General features: G+C 40.7%; 1 protein-coding gene across 7 annotated transcripts in view; it reads left to right on the top strand.

Moving 5' to 3' along the window:
- Positions 1–14,143, top strand: part of LOC111869881 (homeobox protein onecut) — a 353,957-nt gene that overhangs the window by 291,850 nt on the left and 47,964 nt on the right. For 4 of the 7 annotated variants that reach the window (XM_023861752.2, XM_023861734.2, XM_023861757.2 and 1 more), the window contains one exon: positions 13,216–13,239. In XM_023861752.2, coding sequence (XP_023717520.1) covers positions 13,216–13,239 — 24 coding nt within the window. Of the gene's footprint in view, positions 1–9,577; positions 9,651–13,215; positions 13,240–14,143 lie in introns of all 7 variants that reach the window. The other 3 variants (XM_033753599.1, XM_033753600.1, XM_033753602.1) reach the window with 2 other exon arrangements.

The following is a 14,143-nucleotide window of genomic DNA, read 5'->3' as shown; positions in this document are numbered from 1 at the left end:
CAAATCCCACTTGACCAGACCCGGAATCGAAGCCAGCGACTAGCTGCTTGAGCTATGGCGCGACCTTCCCTCACATTACTTTTATTCTCCGGTCAAACCTAACGTAATATTGGTTTGGGTTAGGAGGCCAGGTCCTATACAGAGTTTTTCCTTGTGTTCCCTTCCTATGCACCTACAAAGTGCAAGAGTGTTTTTGTCTCAACATCTTCCTTTCTAGGAAATGGTGGTTCATGGAATCTATCTATAGTTCTACAGCCCTTTGTTGGACCTTGACTGCTTTTCTCACTTTATTAATCCTATACACAATCGATAGAACTTCTTGGACGGGGTATCAGCCAGCCACAAGGCCGATACCTTCACAGAATAATAGCACACAGACAGGCATGCCTCGATTGGGGATTGGAACCCACGATCCCAGCCTTCGAGGGAACGAAGACGCTTAATGTCTTAGACCGTGCGGCCACTGTGACCGGTAAAAATGAATGCCGACAGTAAGTGGTGTTCTAAGTGGTCACCCATCCAAGTACCAACACGTGTAATGTTACTTAACTTCTGTGATCAGGCGAGAACCGGTGTTTTCTGCATGGTATGGTCGTTGGCGTTTCAAGCAATCGCATATAAAAAATCATAAAACTCACTCACAAAAACCAAAATTATCGAAATAAATATAGAGAAATTCGAAATTACATATCATTTATTTGCACATTAATTAAACATTACAATATCTGACAAATTACTCTTCTCCAAGTATAATTAGAATGATCAAGTCAGAGAGGATGAGATGGGCAGGGAATGTAGCACGAATGGGGAGTAAAGGAATGCATATATGATATTGGTGTGCAAGCCAGAAGAAAAGAGACCACTGGGAACACCAAGGCGTAGGTGTGTGAATATTATTAAAATGGGTCTTAGAGAGATAGGATGGGATATGTTGGGATGGATTCAATTTGTCTGGCTCAGGATAGGGATCAGTGGAGGGCTCTTGTGAACACGGCAACGAACCTTCGGGTTCCATGAAATGCTGGGAAATTCTTGAGTAGCTGCAAATTTAGTTACAAGACGGGCTCAGCTCCATAAGTGAGTAATATCTGTGAAAGTATTCCTGAGTTTAATATCTGCTCATTTTTGGTTGATTATATCCTATTGTGTTTGTTTTACTGACTCTTCGGCGAGTTACAGGACGATATGTGTCAGCATCGGCCTGCCTGGAGATGTAGTGTAGTGTCTTACATTTCATTGTAAACTGGGATGTCGATTTTAGCTAATTCTGGTATATCAGGATCTTCTCTTTGCAAGACAATATTTCTCATATAAACCTAAGCATTACAGATTATTTTAATATGTACATGTCAGTGTATTTCCTTACAAATGCTGAAGGGCAGATATATAAAGCGACGTGATTGATGTCCCAGCGTCTTCAGTTTATGAAAGATATTACATTCGACATATTTTTTTTCTGACATATGTTGACTTTCCTTATATCTCGATGTGGCACAGTGTTGCAGCTTTTAACTCTAAACCAGAGAGAAGGGGATTTGGGGGGGGGGGACGGAGTAGGATGAATGGACGCTCTGCAGGACTGCTTTTGGCACGTTTACAAAGTCCCTCACTCAAACAGCAATTTGATTGGTCTTTTATATGAAATCTACATTATCATAACATTGCATTCTTCTGAACAGTCTGTCATCTCAGGTTCAGTTGTACGTGATTTCTGAAATTTGATCCCTACTTGCAAGAAATCATATATTTGTAATGCTTGCTGTTATCGTGAAATGTAATATTTGTGACGTGAAATATATGATTATCATCTTTATTTTAGTCATAAAGTCTGTGGATTCTTACGGATCCATGACTACAGTTGATGAAACGCAATTGGCCTGTAGTTACTTACTCATGGAGCTGAACCCTTCTTGAGGAACAGCAAATTCTGCAACTACTCAAGAATTTCCCGGCATTTTATGGAACATGATGGTTGATTACCGTGTTCACAAGAGCCCTCCACTGGTCCCTATCCTGAGCCAGATCAATCCAATCCATAACCATCCTATTCCATCTCTCTAAGACTCCTTTTAATATTTTCCACCCACCTCCGCCTTGGTCTTCCCAGTGGCTCTTTCCTTCTGACTTTCCCACCAATATCCTATATGCATTCATTTTCTCCCCCATTCATGCTACATGCCCTGTCCACCTATACTAAAAATAAATTACATAATTTACGTCAAAAACTTCTCTGAAGAATTCAATAAATAATAATAATAATCTAATTAGTCAACATTATCATCAACATCAAATCCATGGATCATGCAGAGCTCTCTTCTCTGCCTGTAATATTGTTACGTGTGCTTCCACCTTCTTCTTGGTTTTCCTGCGTCTTGTCTACCCGATGAACTATATTGATGGACTTAACGTGGAATGCGAGGCTTTTCCATTTTTGCAAATGCATTTTCTGTTTTTCTCTGTATGCTGCATTTTCTTTACACAATGAGGCAGTAGGCAGCTTATCTCACATATCCGCAGTTATTGACTGATCTGCCCTGGTGCAACCTTTGACGTTTCTTAGGTATTTCATTCCTGCTGCTTGAATTCCCTCCAAGTCTCAGTTCCGCAACTTCAGGCTACATTGGATTGGAGCGGCCGTAACCTATAACATCTTAAATTTGTGTCCTTCCTAGTTTTCTTTTTAACGTTCTTGAAATTACCTCCCACATTCTTTGAATAATATTTTTTAATTAAATTTTCGTCATAATTATATGTACATCACAATATCATTACAACCTAAATGTCTGAAATCGAAAGATACTCTGTAATTAAATTATTGCGCAAGGCTATTTTGATGGAAATGGGCATTCCTCTAGAAAAAACATAACTTTATAACGGAGAATGGCAGTTAATATAAACAAAAATGATAAAAAGGTAAGCTATCCCTGTAACAGGCCGTGAAGGCCCATCAAGTTGTGAGACGTTGAGGCTCCCACATCTTGTGGCTCACAGATGGCGCTAAGGTTGTCAGCCTTAAGCGCCGCCCTTTACCCTTAGGAAGACTCCTGATATTCATTTCAGTTAGAGGCTGAGCCGACCCCAGGGCCATAGTGCGGCTGGAAGGATTAGGCCAATTGTAAGAACTCAAGGGATTTCATCAGGACTTGAACCCGCGAACTTCCGGTTTGTAAGATAGAGCCTCAACCAACTACGCTAGCGTGTAGCAAACAAAAATTATAGGGGCGGGGGTATAAATTCTTGCATCATACTGTCTACCTCAGGGACTGGCATCCACGATGAGCGAGAACAGAAAAATAGGGTGACATTTCAAAGTGACGTGATTATACTTTAAGAAGTGTTTCAGTAAGGTTGTACCCAACCATTAAAGCTTTCATATAGCGAACTATACCGACCGAGCGACCGCCGTTTGTCGGCGAAGTTAGTGCCAACTTTAGCAGATAGATTATGTCGCGTGTTCAGCGCAACGAATCCCCAAGGCTGTTAATTTCGGTTTTCTAGAAATTTCCTTGAAATAGCTCCTCAATTATACTCACGAGGCTGAGTGGACTCCGTTAGAGAAAATTTGGTAGGTCCGGGAATCGAACTCGGATCTCTGGATCTGTAGCCAGGAACTCTGACCACTAGACCACAGAGGCGGTCTCATATAGAGATATTCTTAATTTAATTCTGCTCTGGGTTTGTCCTCATCTCTGAAAGCCCACCATGACAGCAGGTGTTATATTTGCTTGAAAGATACTGTCATGAGTCACAGTGACTAAGATGCGGGTTTGGATTGGTGAATCGCTTTATTGGATCTCCACTAGTCGTAAGTACAAATAATTGTAACACTTTCAAAGTTTCTGTAATTATAACATACAAAGCCTTGAATTCACACGTTTTAAGTCATCGCAATTCTTCTGCAAACTTCCCGTGGCTTCTCCTACCGAGAACTGAATTAAACTACTGAGCTGCTGGTGTTATTCTGGTTATATAGCCTCCGCACGGACCACGCACAGAAAACACAATTCAATTGTTCCATAAGAAATACCACACGGAGAAGAAGTCACGTGATTCCTAGCCAGCGTCTTCATCGGTGCGCTGTTGCTTAGCAACGAACAATAACTTTCTTCCACTGAGATACATCTTCCCTTCTTTCACGCTGACCGTGTTTACCGAGCTGTTGCCTAGAAACGCTTTGAGCAAATCCGTTACAATGCGTTGCTGAGTACAACCATGGTGTTCCGAATTAGGTACAATGTTGAATTTGAAATATAGACTGCATACATATAAATATTCAGATTTTTTCTCTTCCTGGTGAATACACATAAAAGTAAGGTAACGATAACAGGCCGTGGAGGCCCATGGGGTTGTGAGATGTCGAGGTTCCAACATTTTCTAGATAATCGGCTCACAGACGGAGGTGAGGTTGTCAGTCTCACTCGCCGGCCGCTATTTACCCCACAAGAATATTCCTGCTACTCATTTCTGTTAGAGGCTGAGCCGACGCGATGTTTCTAGTGTGGCTGGAAAGATTAGGTCAATATAAAATTCCAATAACATCATCGGAAATCGAACCCGCGACCATCTTGCTTCTAGCATAGTGCCTCAGCCAACTGCCTTATCATCTGACACCGCTCCACTTAAAAGGCCTAAGACAAAGTGTTATTTTAATGTTGTTTCCTTCGGATAGTTAATAGTAATTTTTCAGAAATTGAAATTAAAAATTCACAAAATCTAATGAAGGGGACAGATACAGTTTCTAGAACACAACCCATCATCCAACCAGATTTTACCAAATTTTGTAACCGTGAAATCTTCAGATCACATTCAAATATCTTGTTTAGTAAGTGTACCTAACCTCTTGAAGAATGTATATTTCACAGTACGACTGCCTTGCTACAAAAGTAAATGCCGATTTCATAGTATTAACTGTTTTCCATATACGACCCTGTTTCTAAATTGGACATATTTGTCCTCTAATGTGCACAATTTAAGACGACAGAAATCTTATGCTTTCTGAAGTTCACGCTCCCACAGTGTTTGAGGTAACACAAGCTGTAATGGATAGAATTTCGCAGCTGAATATGGTAGTTTTGTTCCGTCGTCTCTTGCCATACTTTTTGGTTGTCTTCTCCCGGTAAATCCTGAATAAAAATACATTTCTATATTAGTTAATCAGAAATATTATGCTCTTTGTTGTGCTGTACCAGGAGCCTCAATAATAGAATCGACATTCAAGTTTAAGCTGTGTGTCCCAGAAGCGCGGTGGGCCGTCATTCGAGCAGTTGATTTGCGCTTACCGACGTGCCTTCAAGCCCCGTCATTCTGTTCCAGTTTGCAATTTGCGTTTCATCTGCTCCGTCTAGGGTGAGGTGCTGTCTCGCGCGTCAAGTGTGCTTCGTGTCGAGGGATGCAAGGCGCCCTTGGATTGGCCTAATTGTGTGGCGTCTGTCAGAAGTCTGTGCTGGGTTGCGTCCTCATTCCACCGGCACCCTCTCGCGCAACTTGAGTCAACCAAATCCACTTCTTGACACAAAGAAGTCTTTCCTTTCGTTTGCTTCCTCACCCCTCACTCACTGCAGTCAACTCTGACCTGTTCAGTTTCCAACACGACTCATACCCCTAACGAAACTAGTAGTTAGTTTCAATTTTTACAAATGCTTACTTGACAAGGTAGTCGGGTTCATGGTTGAGATTTTGGTAACAAGGTGTCTTCGAAGAAACAAGGGTAAGAATTGGCAAAGAAACTAAAGAAAATGGAGAAGAGCTCTAGAGGGGTGATACGCAAGAGTGGGGGAGGAAGAAGAGTTGGTGGTTGTTTTATATTGACTGAATAGGGCCCGGGAGTGAAGGGGGGATGAATCCGGTGGCTCGCCACTCAGAGCCACAGCTGTACCAACTTTATTGAAACGCATTAACCCGGCCAAGAAACGTAGGACCAATTTATATGATAATGAGAATTGCTGCAACACGGCTTATGCAACTAGATACAGACAAGAAATAACTCGGCTTCATGTTACCCGAATTGATGATGGGTTTCAAACATTTTGTCTCGTCCTGAAACAGACTAATCTTTGTTAGACTTTCTGAAGTGGTGAGACGCCTGCTGCAGACACGCGATCTTTCTAATTATTTATAAAATCAATTTGACTTCCAACGTTTGGAACTAAATGTTTCCCTGTGTTCTTACTTTGATTAATTCACACAGAACTCAACTCAAGGTTCATTTCTGTATTCGGTTCTAAAACATCTGGAAGAAACTCTCTGAGACAAATCTTTGTCGTTGATTGTTTTTCCCGTTTAATGTTGTCTGTTTGGATTCCCTTCTCAAGCGACAGTCTTGTTTTCATCAAATGCATGGCCACACTCGTTCTCACATCAATATATCATACTTTTCTGTGTCCTTCTACGACTTTATTTACAATTCGCATCGATCGAAAATATAAAATAATTGGGGCATTCCTTCGAATGTTTCTGATCAAATTATTCTTAATTGAGAAATATTATGTTTTCAGTCACTCCAAGAGAATAATTCTTTGCTTTGTTGAAATTAGCTTCATTATTCGTTAATCGTAACATCAGAGCAGCGGAATAGGGACTGCAGTTAAGTCAGAATAACTTTCGTTCCTCTATTCAAATTCCTCATATGCACATAGTTCATGAGTCCTACCAGTAGAGGCGCTTGTCTTCAGACATGTGCTCGGACTGTCTGGGGTCTCACGCGTGGTAATTAGGGTAATTATATACCTGTGTAAATGGTACAATTTAATTCGTTAACTGGAGGTTCCAAATTCCATCCCTTAAAAGGTTCTTCAATAACTGCGGACTGATTTTCAATTATATTAACTGCATGAAGGAAAGAAAGAATTCTCTCTGTGGGTCAAGATATTCCCCGTCTTCTATGGAACCTGAAGATCCATTAGCATGTTCACATGAACCTGTCAGTGGTCCCCGTTCTCAGTCAAAGTAAACCATCCCTCCACAGTTTTGCATTATATTTAAGATCCATTTTAACATATTCTAATCTACTCCTAGTTCTCCCAATCGTCTTTCAAGTTTACGATTAAATTCTGTCTGAATTTCTTACGTACTACATGAACCTTCCGTTTCATCATATTTCATTTATTTACCTCAACATTATTTGGCGAAGAACTGAAATTAAGACGTTCATTTCCTTCCATTTCTTTTTCGGGCTGTCTATTACTTCTTCAGACTTACTTGCAAATATCCTCATCACCGCACCTATTTCGAAAGCGCTTGAACATTAAATGATATCCTACAAGCCTCTTCTTTTTCTTTCTTGGCACTACAGCCCCAGTGGGCCTAGGCCTACCTCCATGAACTTCTCCGTTCACTTCGGTATTTTTAGATCTTACACCTTAGGCGGGTGATCAGCTCGTCGCAAGGCCCCTACCTGTACACACACACAGAAAAACGCACACACACAAACTAAACATCCACGAACTGAGTGGGTTTCGAACCTACGATCCCGGTTTCCAAGCGAGCGAAGACAGTACATGCCTTAGACCGCTCGGCTACCGTGACCGGCTACAAGCCATGTCTTCTCTTCTCTTGAGTAAATTGCCCAACAGGGAATGGTTCTGTGTAAGTGAAATATGAAACATGATTTATATTTGGAACTGAAATGTTCTTGTAAAATGCACAACCATGATGACGTAAGTCTTAATAGGAGGTTAATTTCTTATGCCAATAATTTTTTTTCCTTGGCACTACAGCCCCAGTGGGCCTAGGCCTACCTCCATGAACTTCTCCGTTCACTTCGGTTTTTCTCGATCTTACACATTCGGTAGGACTCCTTGGGCGGGTGATCAGCTCGTCGCAAGGCCTCTACCTGTACACAAACACAGAAAAACGCACACACAAACTAAACATCCATGCCCTGAGTGGGATTTTAACCCACGATCCCGGTTTCCAAGAGAGCGAAGACAGTACATGCCTTAGACCGCTCGGCTACCGTGACTGGCTATGCCAATAAATATTGGACTTAATTTTTATAATTACTTCATTATGCCTTCTATACACACTTTTCTTCGACCATCGTGCAATATTGCTATAAGGTACACAAACTGTGGAACACTGGATGGATATTCAGATCCTGTTGCATATTTCTCCTGCAGCAGCTTCGTGATAAATAACAGAAAATATGAAGAAAATTCTTCCATATTTCCCATTAGAAAGCCAATATTACTTATCAGGTTTATTTCCTGCATTTTTCATTTTCTTTCACTTATGTCCTAATTGCACTTAAGCCAACAGGGCCTATATATGTCTTCTGTTTTATTGAATTGCAACTTCAACTTCATCGAATTATTCATAGATTCTTTCTACCACAAATTTCACACTCATTAACTTTCGTAATTTCCAGTCAATATAATGAGAAATTTCGCAAAGGCTTTATGCCACAAACTACCATTTTGAATGTTAATGGTGATAAATTCAAATCCAGACATTTATTTCTCTAGTACTTTTCTCCTATTGCTACGTAACTGAGGACGTGTGACGAACAAGTTCCTCATTGTTATGAATTCATAAGTTGGTTGTAATATGATGAGCAAAGCGCTCCGGTGGTGACATATCCATTTTCACGTCTTTTTGGATTGAATTGGTGCTTCAGTTGACGCTAAAGTGACGGACAGAACTGAAATGGACAGCGCAGGCGACCTCCTCCTCTCCTGCAATGCATTCTGTCTGTCACGGCAACATGACAAATCTAACAACTACCTCCATAAAAGCTTCAAGAATCTCTCCCTCCCCTCGATGATATGGACAGAGTAGCCTCGGGAGGCAAGGGGAGAGCAGAGAAATATGGACGAGGCTTCGAGAAGTAGCGAACAAGATAGAGCTCTTTCTTGCATCTGATATCTTGTTTGCCAGTCCTTGCGGTTGGAAACCATTCACTCTCCACAAAAGAAGATAAGTATTACTCTTTGGGCTCCTGTGCAGCCCCTCTCTAGACATTGCTGATATATGTCTTACATTTTTGCATAAAGAGGTACATTACTGAAACGTTCTAACCACTTGAGTGAGCTAATCCAAATGTAATCAAAACAAGACAGACAGGCAGACAAGCGATGGAGGATAATATATTGGTAGATGCTGCATCGCTTGACACATTTCCTGGCTTGGCCTGTGGTTGGCATTTAGAAGCCATCCCTCGCTTTCAGTTAGATTCCGCTACGAGAGGAAGATGCAAACGTGGATTTAATGGGGGAATCTATCAGCTACGTCAGCCAGAGCATGGGTTTGGGGGTGGAGAACCAACCGTTGCTTCAGTTTGCCTAGATATGTAGACACAAGAATTTGGCAATTGTCTGGCCTGTAATACACAGGAGCAAGTGATGTGGCTAAGTTTGTAATCCGTGTTTTACATATTGTTCTGTTCCCAACGACATCACTTACTGTTGCCTGTCTGTGTAAAAGGAATAAAGTCTTCACTGCCTAAATAAGAGGACAATCATCTCATATTTATTAGCAAAATTTCCAATTCCAGCACGGCTAGAATCAAATCCGAAAGCTAGCTGCCCTGTGGCTATGCTATTCTTGTCTAAATGTTGACTACTCTCTGTTTTCATTGCAGACTGCCAGATGCGCAATGTTAACGTGAGAGCAGTCAACTCGAAACGAAGGAAAACACCCTCCTCTTCGTGCTTGTGAGTCTCTTGAGTTGCCACAACTCTCTCTCTCTCTCTCTTCTCTCTCTCTCATAGTCTGGTTGCGCTTAGAACCCAGTCCCTTAGCAAAGAGTCTTGACTTGACATGTCTTGGTGTCCATTGGCTTTTTACTTTTGCATGAGCAATCCCTTATCGTTCCTCATGTGTTCTAACCCCTTCTTGGCGTGTTGCATCGTGGTGGTCGTGAAGCTCGAGATGGTGTTCTGTCGTGGAAACTTTAGGTCTTTATCTTCCTTCTATCCCTCGGTCTGAGCTGTTGCGTTCCTCTGGAGTCTATGTCAGCTGCCTACTCCACTCTCCTCACTGGTCGATCCTACCCAGACGACCGCCGATGCTGTATTGCGTGTTTTCTGTACCGTTCTGCGCTGCTGGAGCACACGAGTGGGGGTAGGGAATGTGATGCTTGTTTATCGATAACCCACCCTCCCTTCCTGCTCCATTCTATACGAGTGTTGTGCAGGGGGGTGCAACAGAAGCGGTGTAATAAATTTTTTGACATGAATTTTGGCTGGTACCGGTAATCAATCTGACTCCTGGAGGGTGTCCTCGTTGCTGTTGTTGTTGATGTTGACTGTGTATGGTAGTTCTACCCTACCTCTACCCCCCTTCCATCCATGCCCCAAACAACGCACCCAATTATAACTTGAAAACAAGAAAAGTGTTGGCGGTCCGGTGCACTCAAAGCGCGGAAAATTAAACATCACCGACAGCTGGTGGCAGGCGCTCGGAGCGGGTTACTTTGTGGTTACAAGACCGACCGATCTACCTATCTACCTGCCTCAATGCCCCATATACCAAACCTCTCACAGTTTGTCTTGGGGGCAAACCAATATTGGCAGGTAAATTACTCATGGAAAATGCGATGTGACTATTGAAATTCTCAAAATGAAATGCTGTATCGTAACAAGTGAAAATTATTCCACCCAGCGTTCCCCCCCCCCGGCCCCTACACTCTTCTCCGTATCTTACTCTGCATTTCTCTCTGTTTTACTTCCGTTTCCAATCTCTTGCTCTTTCTTTGACTCACAATCCAAAAAGAGGAAGGGGATTACGTAACTTGATACGAAAACGAAAGTAATTATTTCTAACCACAAAAAGATATATCAGTTTTCTAAACGATTGACCAGGTTTGCTGATTTTATAAACGACTGAGTAGAGTATTTAAAATGATTTATTGTTTCGGGACCTCAAAAAGAAGGTAGGTCTGATAGTGTTCGATATACAGAATGTCCCAGGAGGAATGGACCAAACTTCGGGAGGGTGTTCCTTATGTTAAAGTATGCCGATATAACCCAAAACACTTATGTCCAAAGTTGAACGGTTACGGAGATAATGGCCCAAGAAAAGTGTGGTCTTCTAGCGGGTCCACGCACTGTACCTCTTAGCTGAGAGGCCTTATCTGTGTTTGTCCTTGAGTGCGGTGATACACCCTAGCCGTGCTTATGCAGTTGGCTTTATCAGAACTCGCAGTCAGCACGTTACGTCAGCGCTTGCCATGCATGTGTCATGTATAGTGCTTGGAAACCCTAAGGACAATTATGACATGGCGAGCGAGTATTTTGTACTTCAATTTTATGGCTTCATGTAACTCACAAGTTAGTTTGATGTTACGTACATTATTAACATTACAGAATCCACATATTCCTGCCAGTTTTAATATGTATTTTGTAATCAACAAGTGTGCAACGCCGGTCAAAGTTTGACACTTCTCTGGCCATTATCTCCGTAACCGTTCAACTTTGGACATAGGTGTTTTGGGTTATATCGGCATACTTTAACATAAGGAACACCCTCCCGAAGTTTGGTCCATTCCTCCTGGGACACCCTGTATATCTCACAGCTATAGTATGTATTGCAAAAGTTGTATGAAAATGCATCGCCTATAAAGTATGTGAATAGGACATGACTTTAGCTACTAGTTCATTAAATACATGTCACTGACACATCCCTTCTTCATTTCTAGCAGAGGTGAAATCGAATTTGTTTAATAAATCGAACGGAATTTCCTCCGGAAATATAGCTGCTTAATATTCATTTATTTAAACGGCTTAAGGTAAGATATTTTAATCTGGGATAGTTTAAATTTAGTAGCCCTTCTATGTATTAGGGAGTTATACTTTCGGTCCTTTTTATGATGGAATATATTTTCATACTACTCTTCAAATACAGTTATTTAGAATAGGTATAATAAAATTATTTATTCGTTCCTCTATATTAGATTGTCGTTCTCTTGACATTGTAATATAATGAGAGCTGAAACAAAAGAAACACGATAAATCTGAATTATGCATGAGGTTAGGCATGTCGCGAAAAATAGTAGAATTATTTTTTCCCCTTGAAGTTTCAAACATCAACGACAAGCTGCATTTTCTTGTCGGTTATCAGTATATTCGGATCTTGTACGTTTTACTCTAAACCTGTATCTTCCAGTAGTAAAGTATAAGCTGCCGTGTGGCACAGAATATCAAAATTACATATTTAAAAGCTCGATATATTTTCCGTATTAAATTTCTATAACACATATATATATATAATTTCCCGAAATTTTGTGCAAATGGCGAAAGCAGAACGCCATACAAGCAGCAGTCGTGTTTCTGGTAAATTATATTCTATTTGAAGACAGTGGCCTACGACTCCATTTAGTAATAATAAGTCGCGTATAAACTAAATATTTCAATTCTGATTTTACAGCAAAATATTGAGAATATTTCTCTCAAAATGAAATTCTCTTCACCGAACAGTGGACGATTTGAGGCAGGAATTTAATAAGCCCTTCTCTTAAAGAAAATTCTGTAAGATAACGAACAATTAATTCGATTATATGTTTGTATTCCGAAGGTAATACTGCTTCAAAATTACAAATGGACGTGTGCCCTCTTGTGCCATCGATTTCTCTCAGATACTCAGTAGTACACACATTGATCAACACGTTTCCGTTTGTCCTCAGTGTGCAGGGGATGTCCTTATTCTCATACCCCAACACGTTCAGTGGACTAGACGCATGATTTACATATATACATTGGCCACTTAGAAACTTGAGTTCATTTTTTTTGTTATTATTATTTATACAGCGAGACTGGAATATGTTGGTTGTATGTGATCCTCTGCCAATTTTAGAATATGGAGAACACAGTTTCATAATGCAACGTAAAAGTTTTATGAGTTTTATATTTTTATGATAATATTTTATTAATAATTACTAAATTATTTATCACTTCTGAAGAAAGAAATATAATAATCGTATATGCGAAAAAACTAGTTGAATGTTCCTCCTTTTGTATTTTTTACTGTAGTGTTCGTACACAGATGATAGCCTCTAGGAATTATAAATGTTTGTGTTTCCGCCCGATATGATTGGTTGGCAGTTAGTTGGACCTTATGTTTAATGTGTATGTACTGTTAGATAATGTCCGATGTTTTTTGAAAAGACTTGTTTTCTGTGTTAATGTAGTTTGATTACAAGTTTATGTTGTTTTTCTTTCTGTATTGCAACTGTGTGTTGAAATGTTAGCCGATGGACGATGTGTTTTCTTTTTCTTTCAGCTGCACAGATCCCGCAACGAGGAAGTAAGTACCCATCAGTTATACAGTTCTTTTCATATCGCTTCATAGTAGTTACAAATCCCCTAAGTTCTTACTCTCTGATATCAGGAGAAATATAAAGGGATTTGCATTTATTTCAAAACTCATTCATTCCTTCCTGTCCATGGCGATGGTGACCTTCAAATTTTCGCAGTTTTTTCTTTTGTTTTCCTTTGGCGTTACGGCCTCAATTTGGGCCTTGGCCTACCTCCATGAAACTCTTCGTTTGGCTATGGTTCAGTAAATATTTTACATTCGGTAGGACTGCTTGGGCGGGTGACAAGCTCGTCGCAAGGCTTCTACCTGTACATAAACACTGAACGTCCATGCCCTGACTGGGATTCGAACCCATGATCTCGGCTTCCGATCGAGTATATGCCTTAGACCGTTCGACTACCGTGACCGGCCTCTTCGCAGATATAGCAGAAATACACTTTCGGCATTTTATAATAAAATGTAATCTTTTAGTATTATAAATATTAAAATAGGCACATTTTAAATATATTTCGATTGGTAAAGAAATAGCTAAATAGCTATAATTTGTAATAGTCGTTCTAGCCTACATCTGTCTCGCGGGAACTTCAGTTTTGTGGCGACGTCAGAACATATACTTTATAACACTAAGTACCTTCCCACATGTAGGTATACTTTTTATAACCACAAATTTCAAAGTGTATGGAATTATTAAATAATTATTACACCTATTATCAGACGAACGTTTCTCTGTAGCCTAAACTGTTGAACCATAAAAAAACGAACTCCGTGACCTGTAGTCCGCAAGCGGACTGTACCGACCGAGCGACCGCCGCTTGCCGGCGAACTTAGTGCCAACTTTTGTGGATGGAGGGTGTCTCGTGTGCAGCGCAAAGAATCCCAGCGGTCATTAATC

The sequence above is a fragment of the Cryptotermes secundus genome, unplaced genomic scaffold, assembly GCF_002891405.2.
Source record: "Cryptotermes secundus unplaced genomic scaffold, Csec_1.0 scaffold958, whole genome shotgun sequence".
Lineage (NCBI taxonomy): Eukaryota > Metazoa > Arthropoda > Insecta > Blattodea > Kalotermitidae > Cryptotermes > Cryptotermes secundus.
Note: the sequence above shows the minus strand (reverse complement) of the source record. Positions and strands in the feature narration are given on the sequence as shown.